The 20,619-nt window shown below is 46.1% G+C and overlaps 1 protein-coding gene across 1 annotated transcript; it reads left to right on the forward strand.

Annotated features, from left to right (window-relative positions):
• Positions 1-1,888: 1,888 nt before the first annotated feature.
• On the forward strand, positions 1,889-3,407 carry LOC127321321 (GDSL esterase/lipase At5g03600-like). The gene is made up of 4 exons (XM_051350343.1): positions 1,889-2,198; positions 2,291-2,577; positions 2,691-2,967; positions 3,091-3,407. Exons 1-4 carry the CDS (start codon positions 1,889-1,891, stop codon positions 3,324-3,326), a joined length of 1,110 nt encoding a protein of 369 aa, XP_051206303.1. The 3' UTR covers positions 3,327-3,407.
• The last annotated feature ends 17,212 nt before the right edge of the window (positions 3,408-20,619 follow it).

Below are 20,619 nucleotides of genomic sequence, written 5' to 3' on the forward strand. Positions count from 1 at the left end.
TTTCTCATTTACAATTAGATTTTCTTGAAAATTTTAATAATGATACCACTAGTCGCTCACCACTTTGTGAGGAATGTCAACTTGATCTCCAACCTTGCACTCCCTTTCCCACATGCACATCTCATAGCTCCGTTGCATTCCAACTCGTACATTAAGACTTGTGGACATCTCCTATTGTTAGTTTTGATCACTCAATTTCATGTCACTATCCAATGCTTGCAATGTGACAACGATGGAGAATTTCTTACTAGTAATTTGCATGATTTCTTTCCCACTCACGGTGTGTTTCCTTCCGTCTCTCCTGCCCTCACACCTCCCCTCAAAATGACAAAGTTGGATGTAGTTTGGGCACCACATATTACATAATTCGCACCCTCCTAATCCAAAGCGAATTTTACCCTCCACTTTTTGGGTAGAAGCCCTCCAAACCGCAGCAAACCTCCTTAACCTTCGACCATCCTGCACCATCTCTCACCACACGCCCATTACCGTCTCTACGGTGTACACCCCTCTTATGATCATTTGCGTGTTTTTTGGGTGCTTATGCTACCATAATCTATATGCCACAATCGATCAAAAAATAGCTTCGTGCTCTACAAGTGTGTTTTCTTAGGCTATTCCGGTGAGCACACTTCAAATCGTGTCAAACAGGACCAAAAGATTCACGAAGTTGAGCTTTCGCTATTTCCGTACAAGTATTGAATCAAATAAAATTAGAGTTTAACTGAATGTAAGTTGTACGAAAAAAATTCTACGTTTGTCCAGACTTCCATAAGTTTGTAGATCCACCACTATATGTTGTGTAGCGGTGTTGAATTGACACCACTATGCTGTGTAGCGGTGCTCGACCAGGCATGGCCCTAGTTGTATCCATTTATGTCTTGTTCCTGCTAATTAACTGGAAACATTTCTCATCTTCATATCTTATTCCCGACGTCACTAGGGATCTTGAAAGATTACATTTCTCTAGGTATGATCCTTTAGAGTTTGCTTCGCCAGATCAAGTTTGGATCTTTTCTTGTAGTTGTCGCGAGACGGATTATCCTCACAATATTAGTCCCGGCTGTTAGGTTCTTTACAATGATGATTCGTCCTCTTGGCTCTTCAGCGACGCTAATCACGTTATTCGGTTGTTTTTCTCTATCATATAGTGGTGGTACTCTTGCCAATATTAATTGACTAGTCCAATGATTGCGAGCAGGATGTAGTCTTATCATTGCGGCTCAAATTAAAATTAAGGAAAAAACCTTGCTTGGTATCTATCTTTGGCTACATTCAGAAAAATACAAGATTATGTTATGAAAGAAAAAAGAGTTTGAAGACCTGAAAGATTTGTTCCTTTCGTTTTGACTTAAATATTTTTTAATTATTAAAAATAGCTTGTGTATCTCTATCATATACTATTTGTTATTATAAATATAGGGAGTATTGACTGTTAACAAAATTGGAAACATTTCTCTTCTTGATTAATGAAAAAAAACTATTTTTGCCTTTGTCATCGGTTTAAGAACAAGTTCAAAGGAGAAAGCCCAAAATTCAAAAAAAAAAGGAGAAAGCCCGAAGGGTCCACCATATGCAATGAGGACACTTGACCTGGCTAGTGAACTTCGTCTCCGACTGTGATGTACATACGTGGCGCGGATCTGTGACTCCGTGCCCGACACTGTAACTGTACGCACGTCTAACTTGATTTTTCCGAGTCCGAGCGAGACCGCGACTCCGATTACGACTTGTTTTCCTGGTGTTTAGGGCTTTGCGCTGCTGTTCCATAAATAGAAGAGAGGAGCACATCGCAGCAGACAAGCTAGCTCGTGTTCCTGATTTCGACCTTTTCCGTTCCCGACCAGCAAGTTCGACGATCAGCCTTCGAAGCACAAGCGCGGGAGGCATGAAGCTACCTCCGGCCGTCCTCGGTCTCGTCGTTCTCCTCGTCCTTGTTCTAAGCCCCAATGGCGCGGAGGCCCGGCCTGCCCCTGCCGGCGGTCATCCTCAGAAGAAGTTGTCGAGCTACAGCTTCTTCGTCTTCGGGGATGACTTCGCTGACAACGGCAACCTCCCGCTAACCGACCCCGTCACCCAGATGTCGCGGCAGTGGGCTTACCCCTACGGCTCCTCCTATGTTGACGCCGATGGAAACCCGCGGCCAAACACTCCGTCGGGACGCTTCTCCAACTATCAAATCCAATCAGATTTCATCGGTAAGTACTGTAATCTCGATCAGGCTCACTCATTTGATATTACGTGCATCATAATCAACACTGCATGTTGCTCTATTTTAACTTACCTGCAGCGACGATCTTGGGGCTCGAGGAAGCACCTCCGGCGCATGCTTTGACGGCGGAGAAAACCTGCGACCCGTCTGGCATGACCTTCGCTTATGCTGGCGCTGGCGTGTTGGATGGCTCGTCGACGCACAAGGTCCCCACCCTTGCCAAGCAGGTCGAAACTTTCAGTAAGATGGTCAAGGATGGGACCATTACACAGCAGCAACTCAGTCGTTCCATTGCCCTCGTCGCTATATCCGGCAACGACTACCACGGGAGCTCCAGCACCATTGGCCTAAGTAACCCCAACGATGTGAGTAGCTAGCAACTGATCAAAACATGCACGTACACATAGATTTCCAATAGTACTAATTATTTTTTCTCTACATCTTAGATACTGTGCTAACTTTTCATGTACATATGCAGATCAATGCTTATATTGGGAGGGTGACAAAGGAGATTGCAGCCAACGTGGAGCAGTTGCAGAAGCTAGGGGTGACAAAGGTTGTCGTCAACAACCTGCACCCCGTCGGATGCACGCCGTTGCAAACACGGACGAACAACTACACCGCGTGCGACGTCTTCGGAAATTTGGGTGCATCTGTCCATAACAGCAACCTCAAACAAACGATGGAGGGCAAGAAAAATGTCCACGTTGCCGACCTCTACACCGCCTTCAGTAATATTGTGGATACCGCCCCGGGTATGTACATACATGCATCCATCCACAAATGCCCAAAGTATTTTTACAAGATTTCAGATATGTAGATGGATTTGACTGTATGCTTGAGCTTCGTTTGAATTTCTTTTATTTATGTGCATGCAGGTAAAGGCCAGGAGCTATCTAAACAATTCAAGCGCAAGCTTTCGCCGTGCTGCGAAAGTTTTGATTCGAACGGTTACTGCGGACAACAAGGCGATTCCTCGGAGCTTCTCTACAGCGTGTGCGACAAGTCCAACAGATTTTTCTACTGGGATGACATGCACCCCACACATGCAGGGTGGGAGGCAGTGATGAAGCAATTGGAAAAACCCTTGAGAGAGTTTGTAGATCAAGATTAGATAGGTTCCTTGATATTTTGTAGGGCTACCGATGCAAGCTCAACATCTTCTAATTGTTTTTCTAGGATTGCACCTTAATTAGTTTGGGTTTTCTTATATCTGAAGTCAATATGTTCATTATTTACGTGACTCCGTCTTCTTCCTTTTGTGATTTTTTTTGGGTTCATGGTCCCGTGTACAACAAATATATGTTGGAGGCCCGCTTCCGTACACCTCCCCCTTCAAACTCAAACATATCAATAATTGAGATCGCTCTATACCCTCGTAAGCTTAATTACAAAGTGGTACAAAACATTCTCAGTTCTTGGTATGTTTTGGGAGGGTGATATACCCGAAACCTATATGTTTTAGCTTTTTTTCAAAAAAAAATACCGTAAAGAAAACTGGTCACATAATGAATACTACTCTACTATAGTTGCTAAGAAAAAAACTCTCCCCGACTCAAATTAGTAGAGGAAAGACATATACTTGACCAATATAAGTATACTCCTAAGTAGTGTAAATTAATTTGGGCGTATGGGGTTTTACTTTTTTTACCTATTAGGCCTATAAGCCCAAATGAGACCATGGAACCATTTGGCCATATGGCAACTCAAAAAGCTGCATGTGGAAGATTAGCAGTGTCGAGGCGGCTCCTCGGCAATGTCTTCCATTAGGGGTTTAGGGTTGACGGAAGGCGACGATGGAGATTCCGGGAGCGAGAGAAGGCACGACGTACCCATGTTCACGTCTCCGCGGTGGAGGATCGCTACGTCCAGCTAGCAATCCACTATATACATATATGTGTCCACGTGTATGTTTTTTTGTTTCTGAATATATCTAAGGGGTGCCCCTGCCTGCTTTATATATCAACCAGGCTAGGGTTTATAGGATTCCTAGTAGAATTCGTATTGGAGTCTTCTCACTAGTAGGAAAACTATTATAGGTAGAAATAACATATGTGGCGCACTAAAATGTGCATGCGCCAAAAAATTATTTTTGTGGTGCATGTAGAATAATGCGCCACAAAATTTTATCAAACTCTGTGGCGCACCTACAGCATATGCGCCACAGAAAGAGGACATTTTGTGGCGCACGTACGCTGGTGCGCCACAAAAAGTTTGTGGGGCCCACGCGGGGTCCACTACTGCACATGGGTGAAGGATATTCTGTGGTGCATGTACCAATATGCGTCTGTGGCGTATATTGGTACATGCGCCACAGAAAGAATACCCTGTGGGGACCAACCCGACTTCACGAGGCCAAGACCACAGAATGTGCACAGTAGATCTAGGCTTTATTAGGGCAGCTTTCCCCTCTTCTCTTCCACCCCACCACCCTTTCCATTCTTTTATCCTCCAACCATCTCGTGTTGCTCCTCTCTCCCACTCCATTTTGATCATACTTTCCTCCATTGTTGATAGCTCTAAGCATATTTTTGTGGGTATATTTGTAAGGGGAAGCCACTCCAACTTGTAGAGGGTACTAAAAACCACAATTTTCTTTCCCTCCTCCACTTTCCCTGTTGCATGCTCCATTGTTTTCTCTCCACAACCCCATCCTCTTGCTCTACCATGATTGGTAGATTTGTGAGAGGTTGAGTACTATTGGATGCATGTTTTGTGTGTATGGATGTTTTGTAGGTGAAGATTATCGCGCTCTCGTATGGTTTGCGGTGGTTTCTACGTTGAGCTTTGTGTTGTGGTTGAATGTTTGCTTGCGAAGAAGCTTATTTGTGTTGTTGGTGTTGTTGGTTTGTGCCGGCGTGGTGCATGGATGTTTGTCGAAATGTTGATTCATTTCCATTTCGGCAAATTTTTGTACTAGCCATATGTCCTACTTTTAGGATAGGTCGAAATTTTCCGGCGATCATGCATGCATGTGTGTTTGTGCATGGTGTGTGTGGTTCTAATTACCTCTCTTTTTCTCTATGTATGACACGCAGTCAACCATGGTCGTCCATATGAGGGAAGGCCAAGTGGTTAGATACAAGGTGAAAGCCAAGGCCGACATGGTTAGGAACAATAGGACCCTGATAAGATGTCCGTGTCGAAAATGCGGACTCCGGCAGTGGATCGACCCTGATTCTGGACAACTGGAGGAACACCTGCTTAGGCACGGTTTCATGCTTGGCTTCAATGAGGAGCCGGCGACAAATGTTGGTCATGAAGAAGAGGCCGACATCGGGAGAGAAGACGAAGAGTCTCCGGAACATGGTGTTCATCATGAGGAAGGAGAGGCCGATGAAGGAGAAGATGATGCCGGAGCTGATGGTGGTGGAGAAGCCGAGAGCACGCAGATGCCGCTAACATCGGCCTTGCAGGACCCTCATGTTTAAGAACTGCTCCTGAAGGACACGAGCAACGCCAAACCGGAAGCCAAGCTGGCGCAAATGGAGTTCGACGGGATGAATCTATTGTATCCTGGGTGATGGCCCGAGAATACTCACTTGAGTGTAACGCTCGAGTGTCTGGAGATGAAGCCGGAACACAAATGGACCGACAACAGCTTCAGCGATAACATGAAATCCTGGCACGCTCGTCTTCCCAAGGACAACACATTGCCAACAAGTATCGACGAGCAAAGAAAATAGTTTTCCCACTCGTCCTACCGCAAGTAAAGTACCATGCATGCATCAATGATTGTGCACTTTATCGGGATGAGTACAAGGACAGCATCACATATCCGGTGTGCGGCCAAGGATGGTACAAGAGAGGGAACAAGAAAGTTCCTCAAAAAGTTGTCTGGTACTTTCCTATCACTCCCCGTCTGCAGCGGTATTTCGTACATCCTAAGAAAGCAAAGCTCATGCAATGGCACGAGAAAAGGGAGAAGACCGCAGATGATCCAGAGAAGGGCAAGATCCTGACACACCCTGCAGACGCTAGCCAGTGGAATGTGTTGGACATTGAGTTCGCAGATGAGTTCGGGGGAGAACCGAGGAACGTTCGTCTGGGCATGAGCACCGACGGACTCAATACCTCTGGAAACCAGATTAGCACGCATAGCACCTGGCCCGTATTTGTATGGCCATACAACCTCCCCCCTGGTTGTGCACAAAGCAGCGGCACGTACACATGAGTATTCTTATTCAGGGGCCGAAACAACCGGGTATCGACATGCATCTGTATCTCGGTCTGTTGAAAGAGGAGTTAGCCACGTCGTGGGAGACGCCGGCCCGTACGTAGGATGCGTACAAAAGAGATTATTTCCCTCTCGGAGCCGCATTGCTCACGATAGTGCAGGACTATCCTGGTTACACATATGTATCGTGCCAGGTGAACCATAGATTCAAGGCATGTGTCAAGTGCATGGATAAGACCCCGCATCTGCGGCTGCCGAAGGTTCTCGGGTCTTCTAAAATTGTGTTCCAAGGGACTCGAATGTGGCTTCGCTTCGATCACCCGTGGAGAAAACGCAAAGACTTGTTCAATGGTGAAGAGGAGCTTGGAAGTGCCCCACAACCGAGGAGCGGCGAAGAAATATATGAGCTTTTGGAAAACTGGGAAGAGTGCCCCGCGCCGGGAAAGAAGCGACCGAGGGAATCGCCGTTGCTAGGCATATGGAAAGCGAGGTCCGTTTTCTAGGACCTTCCGTACTGGAAGGTCCTCCACACGCCACATAGCCTCGATGTCATGCACATCACGAAAAACGTTACCGAGAGCCTACTTGGCACTCCGATGAACATGACGGAGAGGACCAAGGATGGCCCAAAAGCAAGAACCGACCTGAAATTGCTTGACCTCAAGAAAGAACTTCAGTACCCCACCGATAGTGATGATGATGATGAACAGACGGAAACGACTTAGGGTCACCACAAAAGGGCTAAGAAGAATGAGGTGGTGGTGCTTAAACATGCTTGCTTCACTCTGAGCGAGGAGGAGCTCGAGGGGTTTTTCAGGTGCCTCCTACGAGTCAAAATTCCTCACGGTTACTCTGGGAAGATAAGCAGATATCTGGACGTAGCGAAGAAGAGGTTTAGCGGGATGAAGTCTCACGGCTGTCACGTGCTGATGACGCAAATACTTCCCGTTGCGATGCGAGGGATAATGGACGACCACGTCCGCGAGATGATGTTTGGCCTCTGCAACTTCTTCGACATCATCTCTAGGAAGTCCATCGGCATTAAGCAGCTCAACAGGCTACAAGAAGAGATCGTCGAGATACTATGTGAGCTCGAGATTTACTTCCCTATCGCGTTCTTCGACATCATGGTGCATCTGCTTGTCCATGTAGTGGATGACATCATCCACCTCGGGCCGATATTCCTACACAACATGATGCCATTCGAAAGGTTGAACGGTCTCATCAAAGGATTCGTTCACAACAGGGCCCGTCCAGATGGAAGCATAGCCAAGGGCTTTCTCACCTACGAGTGCATCTCCTTCTGCCAGAACTACCTAAGCACCGAGAACGAGGATGTCGGTCTGCCCACCAGGAAGCACGTCGGCAGGCTCGCATGGTTTGGTCACCACGAGGGCTACCGCGCAATGCATGTCGTCATCGCTGGCCAACGCGTCGACTTTGATAGGGCACACTGCTGGCGTGTAGTTGACGTGGGAGTTAGAAATCTCTGTGGTGTAACTTTTCTTCAGGTCCCCGGCAACGGCGCCAGAAAACAGTCTTGATACGCGTGAAGCACACGTCCGTTGGGAACCCTAAGAGGAAGGTGTGATGCATACAGCAGCAAGTTTTCCCTCAGTAAGAAACCAAGGTTATCGAACCAGTAGGAGTCAAGGGCCACTTGAAGGTTGTTGGCGGAGGAGTGTAGTGCGGCGCAACACCAGGGATTCCGGCGCCAATGTGGAACCTACACAACACAATCAAAATACTTTTCCCCAACTTAACAGTGAGGTTGTCAATCTCACCGGCTTGCTGTAAACAAAGGATTAAATGTATGGTGTGGAAAATGATGTTTGTTTGCGAAGAACAGTAGAGAACAATTATTGCAGTAGATTGTATTCAGATGTAAAAGAATGGACCGGGGTCCACAGTTCACTAGTGGTGTCTCTCCAATAAGAAATAGCATGTTGGGTGAACAAATTACAGTTGGGCAATTGACAAATAGAGAGGTGCTTGTGACGGTAAAGCACTCGTCCGTTGGAAACCCCAAGAGGAAGGTGTGATGTGTACAGCAGCGAGTTTTCCCTCAGTAAGAAACCAAGATTATCGAACCAGTAGGAGCCAAGAAGCACGTTGAAGGTTGATGGTGGCGGAGTGTAGTGCGGCGCAACACCAGGGATTCCGGCGCCAACGTGGAACCTGCACAACACAACCAAAATACTTTGCCCCAACGTAACAGTGAGGTTGTCAATCTCACCGGCTTGCTGTAACAAAGGATTAGATGTATAGTGTGGATGATGATGTTTGCAAAGAACAGTAAGAACAAGTATTGCAGTAGATTGTATTCGATGTAAAAGAATGGACCGGGGTCCACAGTTCACTAGTGGTGTCTCTCTAATAAGAAATAGCCTGTTGGGTGAACAAATTAGAGTTGGGCAATTGACAAATAAAGATGGTATGACAATGCACATACATATTATGATGAGTAGTGTGAAATTCAATTGGGCATTACGACAAAGTACATAGACCGCTATCCAGCATGCATCTATGCCTAAAAAGTCCACCTTCGGGTTAGCATCCGCACCCCTTCCAGTATTAAGTTGCAAACAACAGACAATTGCATTAAGTATGGTGCGTAATGTAATCAACACAAATATCCTTAGACATAGCATTGATGTTTTATCCCTAGTGGCAACAGCACATCCACAACCTTAGGGGTTGCTGTCACTCCCCCAGATTTAATGGAGACATGAACCCACTATCGAGCATAAATAGTCCCTCTTGGAGTTACAAGTATCAACTTGGCCAGAGCCTCTACTAGCAACGGAGAGCATGCAATATCATAAACAACACATAGATGATAGATTGATAATCAACATAACATAGTATTCCATATTCATCGGATCCCAACAAATGCAACATGTAGCATTACAAATAGATGATCTTGATCATGATAGGCAGCTCACAAGATCTACAATGATAGCACATGAGGAGAAGACAACCATCTAACTACTGCTATGGACCCATAGTCCAGGGGTGAACTACTCACACATCACTCCGGAGGCGATCATGGCGATGAAGAGTCCTCCGGGAGATGATTCCCCTCTCCGGCAGGGTGCCGGAGGCGATCTCCTGAATCCCCCGAGATGGGATTGGCGGCGGTGGTGTCTCTGGAAGGTTTTCCGTATCGTGGCTCTCGGTACTGGGGTATTCGCGACGAAGACTTCTTATAGGCGGAACGGTAGGTCAGGAGGCGACGCGAGGGCCCCACACAACACAACAGGGCGGCGCGGCCCCACCCTTGGCCGCGCGGCCCTGGCGTGGCGGTGCCTCGTCGCCCCACTTCGTTTCCCTTTCGGTCTTCTGGAAGCTTCGTGGAAAAATAAGATCCTGGGCATTGATTTCGTCCAATTCCGAGAATATTTTCTTTGTAGGATTTCTGAAACCAAAAACAGTAAAACAAAGAATCGGCTCTTCGGCATCTTGTCAATAGGTTAGTGCCGGAAAATGCATAAATATGACATAAAGTGTGTATAAAACATGTGAGTATCATCAATAAATTAGCATGGAACATAAGAAATTATAGATACGTTTGAGACGTATCAAGCATCCCCAAGCTTAGTTCCTACTCGTCCTCGAGTAGGTAAACGATAACAAAGATAATTTTTGAAGTGACATGCTATCATAATCTTGATCAATACTATTGTAAGCATATGTAATGAATGCAGCGATTCGAAGCAATGGTAAAGACAATGAGTAAACAACTGAATCATATAGCAAAGACTTTTCATGAATAGTACTTTCAAGACAAGCATCAATAAGTCTTGCATAAGAGTTAACTCATAAAGCAATAAATTCAAAGTAAAGGCATTGAAGCAACACAAAGGAAGATTTAAGTTTCAGCAGTTGCTTTCAACTTGTAACATGTATATCTCATGGATGGTTGTCATCATAAAGTAATATAACAAGTGCAATAGGTAAACATGTAAGAATCAATGCACAGTTAACACAAGTGTTTGCTTCTAAGATGGAAGGAAACAGGTAAACTGACTCAACATAAAAGTAGAATAAAGGCCCTTCGAAGAGGGAAGCATGGATTGCTATATTTGTGCTAGAGCTTTTATTTTGAAAACAAGAAACAATTTTGTCAACGGTAGTAATAAAGCATATGTGTTATGTATAAGATATCCTATAAGTTGCAAGCCTCATGCATAGATTACCAATAGTGCCCGCACCTTGTCCTAATTAGCTCGGATTTACATGGATTATCATTGCATAACATATGTTTTAACCAAGTATCACAAAGGGGTACCTCTATGCCGCCTGTACAAAGGTCTAAGGAGAAAGCTCGCATTGGATTTCTCACTTTTGATTATTCTCAACTTAGACATCCATACCGGGACAACATAGACAACAGATAATGGACTCCTCTTTAATGCATAAGCATTCAACAACAGATAATATTCTCATAAGAGATTGAGGATTGTTGTCCAAACTGAAACTTCCACCATGGAACATGGCTTTAGTTTGCGGCCCAATGTTCTTCTCTAACAATATGCATACTCAAACCATTCAACTCATGATAAATAACCCTTACTTCAGACAAGACGAACATGCATAGCAACTCACATGATATTCAACAAAGTGTTGATGGCGTCCCCCGGAACATGGTTATCACTCAACAAGCAACTTATTAAGAAATAAGATACATAAGTACATATTCAATACCACAATAGTTTTTAAGCTATTTTTTTCCCATGAGCTATATATTGCAAAGACAAAGAATGAAATTTTAAAGGTAGCACTCAAGCAATTTACTTTGGAATGGCAGAGAAATACCATGTAGTAGGTAGGTATGGTGGACACAAATGGCATAGTTTTTTGCTCAAGGATTTTGGATGCATGAGAAGTAATCCCTCTCAATACAAGGCTTAGGCTAGCAAGGTTGTTTGAAGCAAACACAAGTATGAACCGGTACAGCAAAACTTACATAAGAACATATTGCAAGCATTATAAGACTCTACACTGTCTTCCTTGTTGTTCAAACCCTTACCAGAAAATATCTAGACTTTAGAGAGACCAATCATGCAAACCAAATTTTAGCAAGCTCTATCACTACAAGAAAAGTTCTGATAGACAACGTCTCAAAATTGTCCGCTAAGGGGTATTTTTTGTCGCCTATGGGCCTAACCCGACGATATGGGTTCTGTTGTCGAAACTACGTCAGGCAAAGTCCTACGACGATTTTTTCGGTCCGTCGCGCTTGGGCGCTTTTCCGCCACGGAAAACCGGACCGTTGCAGAAGTGTTTCCGGGAGCCCGTTGACTGCTGATGTCATGCAAACTGAACCGCTGAAACCCCGTGGTAGATGGTAGGCCCACACGAGGCCTGCCACGTCTTAAGCGGGCCGGCCCATCAAGTTTGCGGGCCGGGCCAGCTGACTTAGTTTGACTGGTCAACTATATAGCTGGGCTAGTCCATTAGTTACGTGGGCCGGGCCTAACCTCTAAGGTTGACTGGTCAAAACTTTAATGGGCCAGCCCACTAAGCATGTGGGTCGGGCCGAATGCACTCGTTTGACCGGTCAACAGGCAAAAGGGCCAGCCCACAAGACATGTGGGACCCACTTTCCTGTTATCGGGCCGGCCCATTTACCTAGTGGGGTCCACCTTAAAACAACTGGGCCGGCCCAAGAAGTTATTGGGCCGGCCCAATTAGCATGTGGGTCCCACTTTCCTGCTATCGGGCCGGCCCATTTAGTACGTGGGGTCCACAATAGATCAAATGGGCTGGCCCAACAAGCCAGTGGGCCGGGCCAAAATCACATGTGGGTCCCACTTTCCTGTTAAAAGGCCGGCCCATTTAGTATGTGGGGTCCACCATATAGCAAGTGGGCCGGCCCAACAAGATAGTGGGCCGGGCCAAAAACACAGGTGGGTCCCACTTTCCTGCTGAAGGGCCGGCCCATTTAGTACGTGGGGTCCACCATATAGCAAGTGGGTCGGCCCAACAAGATAGTGGGCCGGGCCAAAAGCACAGGTGGGTCCCACTTTCCTGTTAAAGGGCCGGCCCATTTAGTATGTGGGGTCCACCATATAGCAAGTGGGCCGGCCCAACAAGATAGTGGGCCGGGCCAAAAGCACAGGTGGGTCCCACTTTCCTCTTAAAGGGCCGGCCCATTTAGTATGTGGGGTCCACCATATAGCAAGTGGGCCGGCCAACAAGATAGTGGGCCGGGCCAAAAGCACAGGTGGGTCCCACTTTCCTCTTAAAGGGCCGGCCCATTTAGTACGTGGGGTCCACCATATAGCAAGTGGGTCGGGCCAAAAACACAGGTGGGTCCCACTTTCCACTTAAAAGGCCGGCCCATTTAGTATGTGGGGTCCACCACAAAAGCAATTGGGCTGGCCCAGCTAGTTAGTGGGCCGGCCCAGTAGTGAGTGGGGTCCACCTTAAAGCAAATGGGCCGGCCCAATTAGAGTGTGGGGTCCACGGTAAATCAAGTGGGCTGGTCCAATAAGTAAGTGGGCTAGCCCGTTTAGTTGCTGTTTATATGCCGGCATAATAGGCGCTTTAGGATTTTGCGGGCCGGCACATATGTGATTTCGCTTAATTGGGCCGTTTAAGGGATGGGAATTCGTGATTTAGATACTGAGAATATTTACGCAAAGATTAATTTAAATCGGATAGCCTCACTTACCACAAGCACCATAGAAAAAAAGCGCGAAAGAACTATAAAAAATAACTAAATATTACATCAGCTGCAAGGCTTTGAAAAAATATTAGAGAACCGAGAGAAATTGAATGGTAATTAAACCTAGCAATACAATGAAGCGATCCGGCAATCTTTTAAGTTGTCCATGCAGCACCTATATCTGAAACAAAGACATTACAAGTTAAGACAGCAACAATGGAAAGGCAAAGACACTACAATATTGTTTGCCAAAGAATTTGGAACTCATCATTTCGTCATTATAAGAAGATCATTGTAATGCACACAATAAGCAAACAAAGAGTGCATGCCGCATACCAACAGCCAATATAACAGAGCATGTTAGAATGAAACAGCAGACTTACTACTGTCGAGTCCCATGCAAACCAACATGTTCAGGGAGTACAAAATTGGCATGAACAACATAGTAGCAGGCTATAAATTTTGTAACAACGACTGAGCAAGATGAAGTTATGATGGCTACATCTACAAAGCAGGGAATGTAAACCAAAAATAGAAGTTACGATGGCAAAAGCTAAAGAGGAGGGAATGTGAACCAACATGTGCCAAGTGCAATTACTTTAAATTGGCCGTGAACTAAATAATACTCCTGAACTTATAGTGAAGGGGATGCAAATCAAGATGTTTCAGCATATAAACTTGTAATGAGCAACACATAGAGGACAGTTAATGATGGAGCTTAGGATGGACCAGATACAGAATATAGTGGGATCACCTGTGAACTTGTATAAGAGGGAATGCAAACTAATATGTTCAGCTTTCCATATGTGAGCGTCATGCCAAGTCAGAGAAACAAGTCAATAATGCAGCTTTTGAAGAACAAGATGGCACGCAAAATTATTATCTAGTAGTATGACAAGTTTATTTGTACAACAGGCTAGATAGCAGAGTGATAGCATGCCAAACTAAGTCCTTACTTTGTTAGCTTACAATGAACTAGATACAAAACAATGGCATCACCTGTAGTACAGGGAATGCAAGCCAACATGTTCATGGAATAAAAAATTGGCACAAACAACATAGTAGCAGGCCATAATTTTTGTAACAACGACTGAGCAAGATAAAGTTATGATGGCTAGATCTACAGAGCAGGGAATGTAAACCAAATATAGAAGTTACGATGCCAAAAGCTATAGAGCAGGAAATGCGAACCAACATGTGCAATTACTTAAAATTCGCCATGAACTAAATAATAGCAGGATGTTACTATAATACCTATAATTTTTGTAACAACGACTGAGCAAGATAGAAGTTATGATAGCTACATCTACAGAGCAGGGAATGCAAACCAAAATGTTCAATCGCTTAAAGTTAGCAATGAACTAGAAAATAGCAAGGTGTTACGGTCATAGCTAGGAATGAACTAAAAGAGCTTCAGACAAACAAGCATCTGAACCCAGAACATGGCGCTAAAACAAGGGACTTACATTAGGAGAAGCACTCTGTGGGAGTCACAACAGATCTTCCTGGGGTTGATAGATCCGGTGATGAAGTACGCTACATGTGCTACTTGGGGTTGGAGAGACGGCCATTACACTTCATGGTTACTCATCTCATCTGCAAAAACGTAACGGCGCGTCGTTAGCACAAACAGGTTCCCCCAAGATTAAACAAGAACTTGCAGGCAAGCAATAGAAACGCGACAGTAGAAGAGTTTAGATCATGCAAGGCGCCGGTGAAGCAGATCCGGTTCATGCACAGCGGTGTTGGTGAGCAAGATCCGATGCGGTGGAAGACGGATCCAGCGAAGCGGCTCAGCTGAAGCGACTGCGGTAGACTGCTGGATGAGCATATGGTTTCGAGGTACGGCGGGGATGATCCGGTCCGGTTGATGACGGCGTCGATGAAGCGGCTCCGGCAGGCAGCCGGATGACGAGGATCGCGAGGGCTCGGGTAGGCCAGGGAAGTCCGGCGGGGATGTTCCGGTGCGGTGGTCGTGGAGGTGGGAGAGAGGGACTTGGGAAGTTCCGGTGGGTGGTCTGAGGGAAATGAATTTTTTCTGGGAGGGTTTCCGGGCTAGGGAGGTGGTGATCCAAAAAATGACGGGCATACCCCCCCACCAACCGACCTTGCTGTCATCTCCACAGGGGTAGAATGGGAATTTGGAAGCGTGTGAAATTTTTGTATTTTGTGGGCGGGAAGTTTTGCCGCTATGAGATTTTGAATTTGGCTAAGGTCCAACTATAATGATAAAAAAATGTGAGACCGTACTAGTACCTCTGTTCAAGGCCGAGTGCAAAATCAAATCATCATCACATTAAATACCTAAGCACTACCATGATCATCATCTATCTCTGAAATTGGCTCATCCGCTAGATCTTGCAAATTATAATGATAAAAAATTGTGAGACCGTACTTGTATTTCAGTTCAAGGCCGAGTGCAACATCAAAACATCATCACGTTGAAAATTTGTTACCATGATCATGATCTATCTCTGAAATTGGTGCATCCGTTGCAAAGTATAATGCTAAAATTTTGAGTGACCGTACTAGTACTTCTGTTCAAGCCCGAGTGCAACATCAAATCATCATCATGTTGAAAATTTGTTACCATGATCATGATCTATGTCTAAATTTGGCGCATCTGCTAAATGTTGCAAAGTATAATGATTAAAAAATTGTGAGACCGTACTAGTACTTATGTTCAAGGTCGAGTGCAACATCAAATCATCATCACGTTGACGATTTTTTCTGTTACCATGATCATTATCTATCTATAAGAGCATCTCCACCGGCACAGCATCCTCTATTTGGGGACGCTGCTCCCACACCGGCGGCCCCAAAACGGCAGCCCCGATAGATTTCAAAATTTAAATTGACATCTAAAAACCCAAATTCATACGAAATTTATACCAAAGTAGCTCGAATTTAAACATAACTAAACATAAACTTAATCCTGGTCTACTGGCCGTCGGTAGGGGCACTCGACGGCCCTGCCTCGTCGTTGTTCTTCGCCATTGCCGCCTGCTTCCGTGCCCGCCTCTCCTCCGTTGCTTCGCACATCTGGCGGTGGAGCATGGCGGCCGGGGTCGCAGGGGCTTGCCGGCGGCGCTGTCCCCGCGCTTCCAGCCTTTCCCGAGAAGCTTCGATCTCTACGCGCCTCGCCTGCTGGTGAAAGAACGCGTCGTAGTGGCGATGAGCGTTGAGCTCTGCGAGCTTCTGTCGCTCCGCCTCCATGAGGCGGCGTCCCGCCTCCTCCGTGGCCGCTCGCTGGCGCGATATCTCGAGGACGTGCTCGAGGTTCGCGTCGTTTACGAACTCGCGCTCCTCCTCCCTCAACCGCTGGTATCGTTGTGCGTTCAGCGACGCGAGGATCGCCGCCTGCTCCGGGTCGGCGGGGGCCTGCGGTGGCTCGCCCGACTGCGCTGCCTCCTCCGCCACCTCTGGTTCCGCTTCTGCTACATAGACATCGTGCCACGCCTCGAACCGTGGACCCTCGTCCTCGTCGGAGCTGTGCTCGTCGTCGGCCTGCGGCTGCGGCTGCGGTGGTGCTGGAGGCAGCGCGCGGCCGTTGAGGCCAACCATCGAGTAGGTGGTCTTCAGACGGCGGGCATCTTGATGTGGAGAGTAGAGAATGGAGCGGCGGTGGTGGACGGCGTACGTCCTATCTAGCGGTAGCAACTGCCCACATTTAAGGCGACTGGACGCCGCATGGCCAGTCGCTGCCCTCGTGGCCAGTCGCTGCCTCGGTTTCCGCGCCATTAGGGCATGTACATTGATTTAGACGGATGTTGTCTGTAATACTACTCCATGTCATCTACGGAGTATAGACAATGCTATAGACAGTATATACAATAGTCTATCTGTAAGTTATCTAGTATTTTTAGTCATAGCTATATATGAGTATAAGTTATAGACACCCTTCATACAACAACAAAAATGGTGTATGTAAGCTGTCTGTAAGAAGCCTACAGACTGTCTGTAACTTTGGACCATGCACTATGTGTATCAAAAGCGAACCAAAACGTCCATTGAATCGGTTCCGCACATAACAGAGCATCGATGCATAGGTTCTGACAGGAAAAGCGAACCAACAATTTGGTTCGACTCATCTATGATGGAAATTGATACTCCACATTGAAGTCAATTAATATGAATCGGAGGTAATGTGCATGGCTTGGTGAAGTGTGCCACTTGCTTTAGGATAAGTAAAATATGCATGTCATATTTCTGCTGGGTCCCACTTGTACTGCTTGATCCGGTTTCTTTGAATCGGCACCACATAGTCCTTCTCTCTCCTCATTCTTTTACCTCCACATCACCAAAATCACATACGAGTACTATAACTACCTCTTACATGACCTTAAACGCCGACGACCAATCTTTCCGCGTCACGGCCGATGCGAACCGTCGCGTCCTCTCGCGGACAAGGCGCCCCCACCAGAGAATACCGTCGTTCCGCAAAGGCAACCGGGGTGCCTGATTCACGCCCTTGTCAAAGGGGCCGGCATGGGATGCCGGCGATTCTATTGGGCTCGACAAATGACCGGCGCTGTTTGGAGCGCACCGGTGCGAGCCCTAAATCGACGTAGGCCCCCAAATCGCTATCGGGGCCGCCGGTGGAGATGCACTGAATTTGGGGCATCCGCTAAATCTTGCAAAGTATAATGATAAAAAATTGTGAGACCATACTAGTAGTTCTGTTTAAGGCCGAGTGCAAGATCAAATAATCATTACATTGAAATTTTGTTACAATGATTGCAAACTATAGCAATAACAGGAAAAAAGCTCAAGATCAAATAATCATTGCATTGAAAATTTGTTACAATTATTGCAAACTATAGCAATAACAGGAAAAAAACTCAAGTGTTACAATAACAGGAAAAATTCTCAAATACCACAACAAGTCGAAATAACTCAAATGATACAAGCCATACAAATGGCATCATCGGCAAAACTGCATTTCTTTTAGGTAGAATTCATCGGAGTGCAAGTAACAGCTGGCTTTCCATTAGATCTGCAGAGTAGATTATTAAGGATCTGCTCAATCCAAGCTTGCCTATTTTTCAATTCATGTATCTCATTGACTGTTATGTCGATTTTTGAATCTCTTTCATCTCTTTGCTGCTGCATTATATCAATTGATACGTGTGCAAAGGCAGCGATGGTTTCTTATTTGGAATGGCTGGGACAAGAGATATCATCTGACTATCAGATGAATTGGCATTGTCATGGCTGTGCTGTGGAAAGACCTGGACACTTGATGTACATGCCCTGCCATCTGCCTTCCTTGCTCTATTCAGGGGCTGAAAACAAGACAGTGCAGGTTACAGAACCATACAATTTGAGAAAACAACCATATTAGTTGTCACAGATTTTTGCAAAGCATCAAAACAGATGGCAGATTTTCACAAAGCATAAGGCATAATATAACAAAGCAAGCTATCAACCCCATTGCAACAGGCAGAGCAACCGGATGGCAAATATGAACAAAATAAATCAAGTAACTAGACAGTCTGTGCCTAATAAAATAAGCCAGGAAACTGCATAATAAGTCTCACAATTAAAATTGACACTTGGAAGGGGTGCTTCAGATCCCTTAAGTTCCACAAAAGTGGTCATGTAGACAAAACTAGCCAGACATTGTGCAGTTGGAGAATCTCCAACCCCCTAAATTTCATTATTTTCATCATCGGCCAGTGACATAGGCATCCCCAATGGGCCTGCCGAAGATAGTACCCTGGGTTTACTGAAGGCCCACGACCCGAAGAATATGAAGGTTCGAAAGCCCAAGTTGATATTAAGGAAAGTTAGAATTGTAATAGAAGTGGTGTTTGTAATCTTGCGGGATGAGTTGTAAACCTTCCCGGACTTTGTAACTTGTACAACACGAATCCCTCGGCTCCACCTCCTATATAAGGGGGAGTCGAGGGACAAAGAAAGCATCGAATCATTGTCTCTCAACCCTAGTTTTCATAATCGTCGAGTACTTTTCGGCTGAAACCTTCGAGATCTACTTGCCCTCTACTTCCAACTAAACCCTAGTCTACAACCCGTAGGCATTGACAAGTTGATACCTTGTCAATTGGCGCCGTCTGTGGGAATTAGAGGCGTCAAGGCTCTGATCTCGATGGCACGTTCAAGATCGTCGACTTCATCAACTGCAAGCAACGCGATGGATCGAGGTAAACAGATCGCAACTGGTCCTGTCGATTTTGTTCCTCACCCGCCCTCCCGTTTGGATGCATATGCGTATCTGGAGGAGCCTATGGAGATGACGTTCGGAAGATTTCACTTTCGCGTCGAGAAAGAGGGATCGTATCGTGTCGAAATTCCGATCTCGTCGGGATTTTCGGCGGTCGATTCCGATTTTTCAAGTTATACAACGTCAACCGAATCAGGAGAGGAAGAAACTTCATCGTCACGCTTCATCAGCACCAGGGCAAGAGAAAAACTCGCCAAGATCTTTAGCGACATGTCGCTTGATTCATCTGCGGACTCCTATATAAGCGATGATTCAAGCAGTGTCGACAGCTTCAACTTCATCGACAAATCCACTACAGTGGGCAAGGTCTTCGCCAATCTTCATGATGGTGTTGCCAAACCCAACATAGATCCAAATACAAAGTATCATCAGATCTATGTCATCGGAGAGCCAAGTCGTGACCAGGAAGAAATATCCGAGGCTTTCGACGATTTGGGAAATCCATATGTCGATCCCTCTGATTTGCGACGAGGCTTAGGCAACAAATACATCGGGTCACAGCCGCGAGATAGAGTTCAGCTTCCACAAACAGCATGGGATAGAGCCGCAAGAGCTATGGATGGCTCAGAACCAATGGCCACCACAGCCACGCCAGAAGAGCTACAAGCATATCAATATAGGCTCGCACGAGCTGCAAGGGAATTGGAAAAACAGACAATTGCTCTAAACAGAAGAAGGGAGGCAGCCTCCGCATCAAGTAGGCGAAGGGCAGAGCTGAGTCGACAATCTAGAACTTCGGGTGATAGCCACAGGGAAGTTCGGAACAGAGCAAGATCAAGGTTACAAAACGTACCTGAAGGAGAAAGAGAGCACTTGGTTCAAAACCTCGACATGTCTTTTATGTCGATAGACACGAGAGGGAACATCGTCCCCAAGACACCAGAAGCTGGGTATATGGCGACACAGGCTTTCATCCTTGCATCCAGGCCACCCCCAGGAGATCCAAGGGAGGCACTGTATAACATGGCAATGGCAGGAGTTGGAGCCATGGGAACGGCATTTGCATCAACACCTCCCGAAGGAGCAGCAAGGCAAAATAGTCCACGACCTGCGACAGCAACAGCAGCAGCTCCCGAAGGACCAAGCGGAGCAAGGGACACGGCAGCACAAGCAAGGGTCGACAGAGCGCGACAAAGCAGAAGGGAACATCGGCAGTCCCCAGAGCTAAACGACGAGGATATGTGTGGTTTGCCATGCTTCACAAGGAGAGTTCGAAAAACTCGAGTCCCTTCGGGATTCAAGTTGCCTGATAATTTCAAGAAATTTGACGGCCTTCAAGATCCAGAGGATTGGCTAGTTGATTATCTCGAGAC

The sequence above is a fragment of the Lolium perenne genome, chromosome 6 (genome assembly GCF_019359855.2).
Source record: "Lolium perenne isolate Kyuss_39 chromosome 6, Kyuss_2.0, whole genome shotgun sequence".
Lineage (NCBI taxonomy): Eukaryota > Viridiplantae > Streptophyta > Magnoliopsida > Poales > Poaceae > Lolium > Lolium perenne.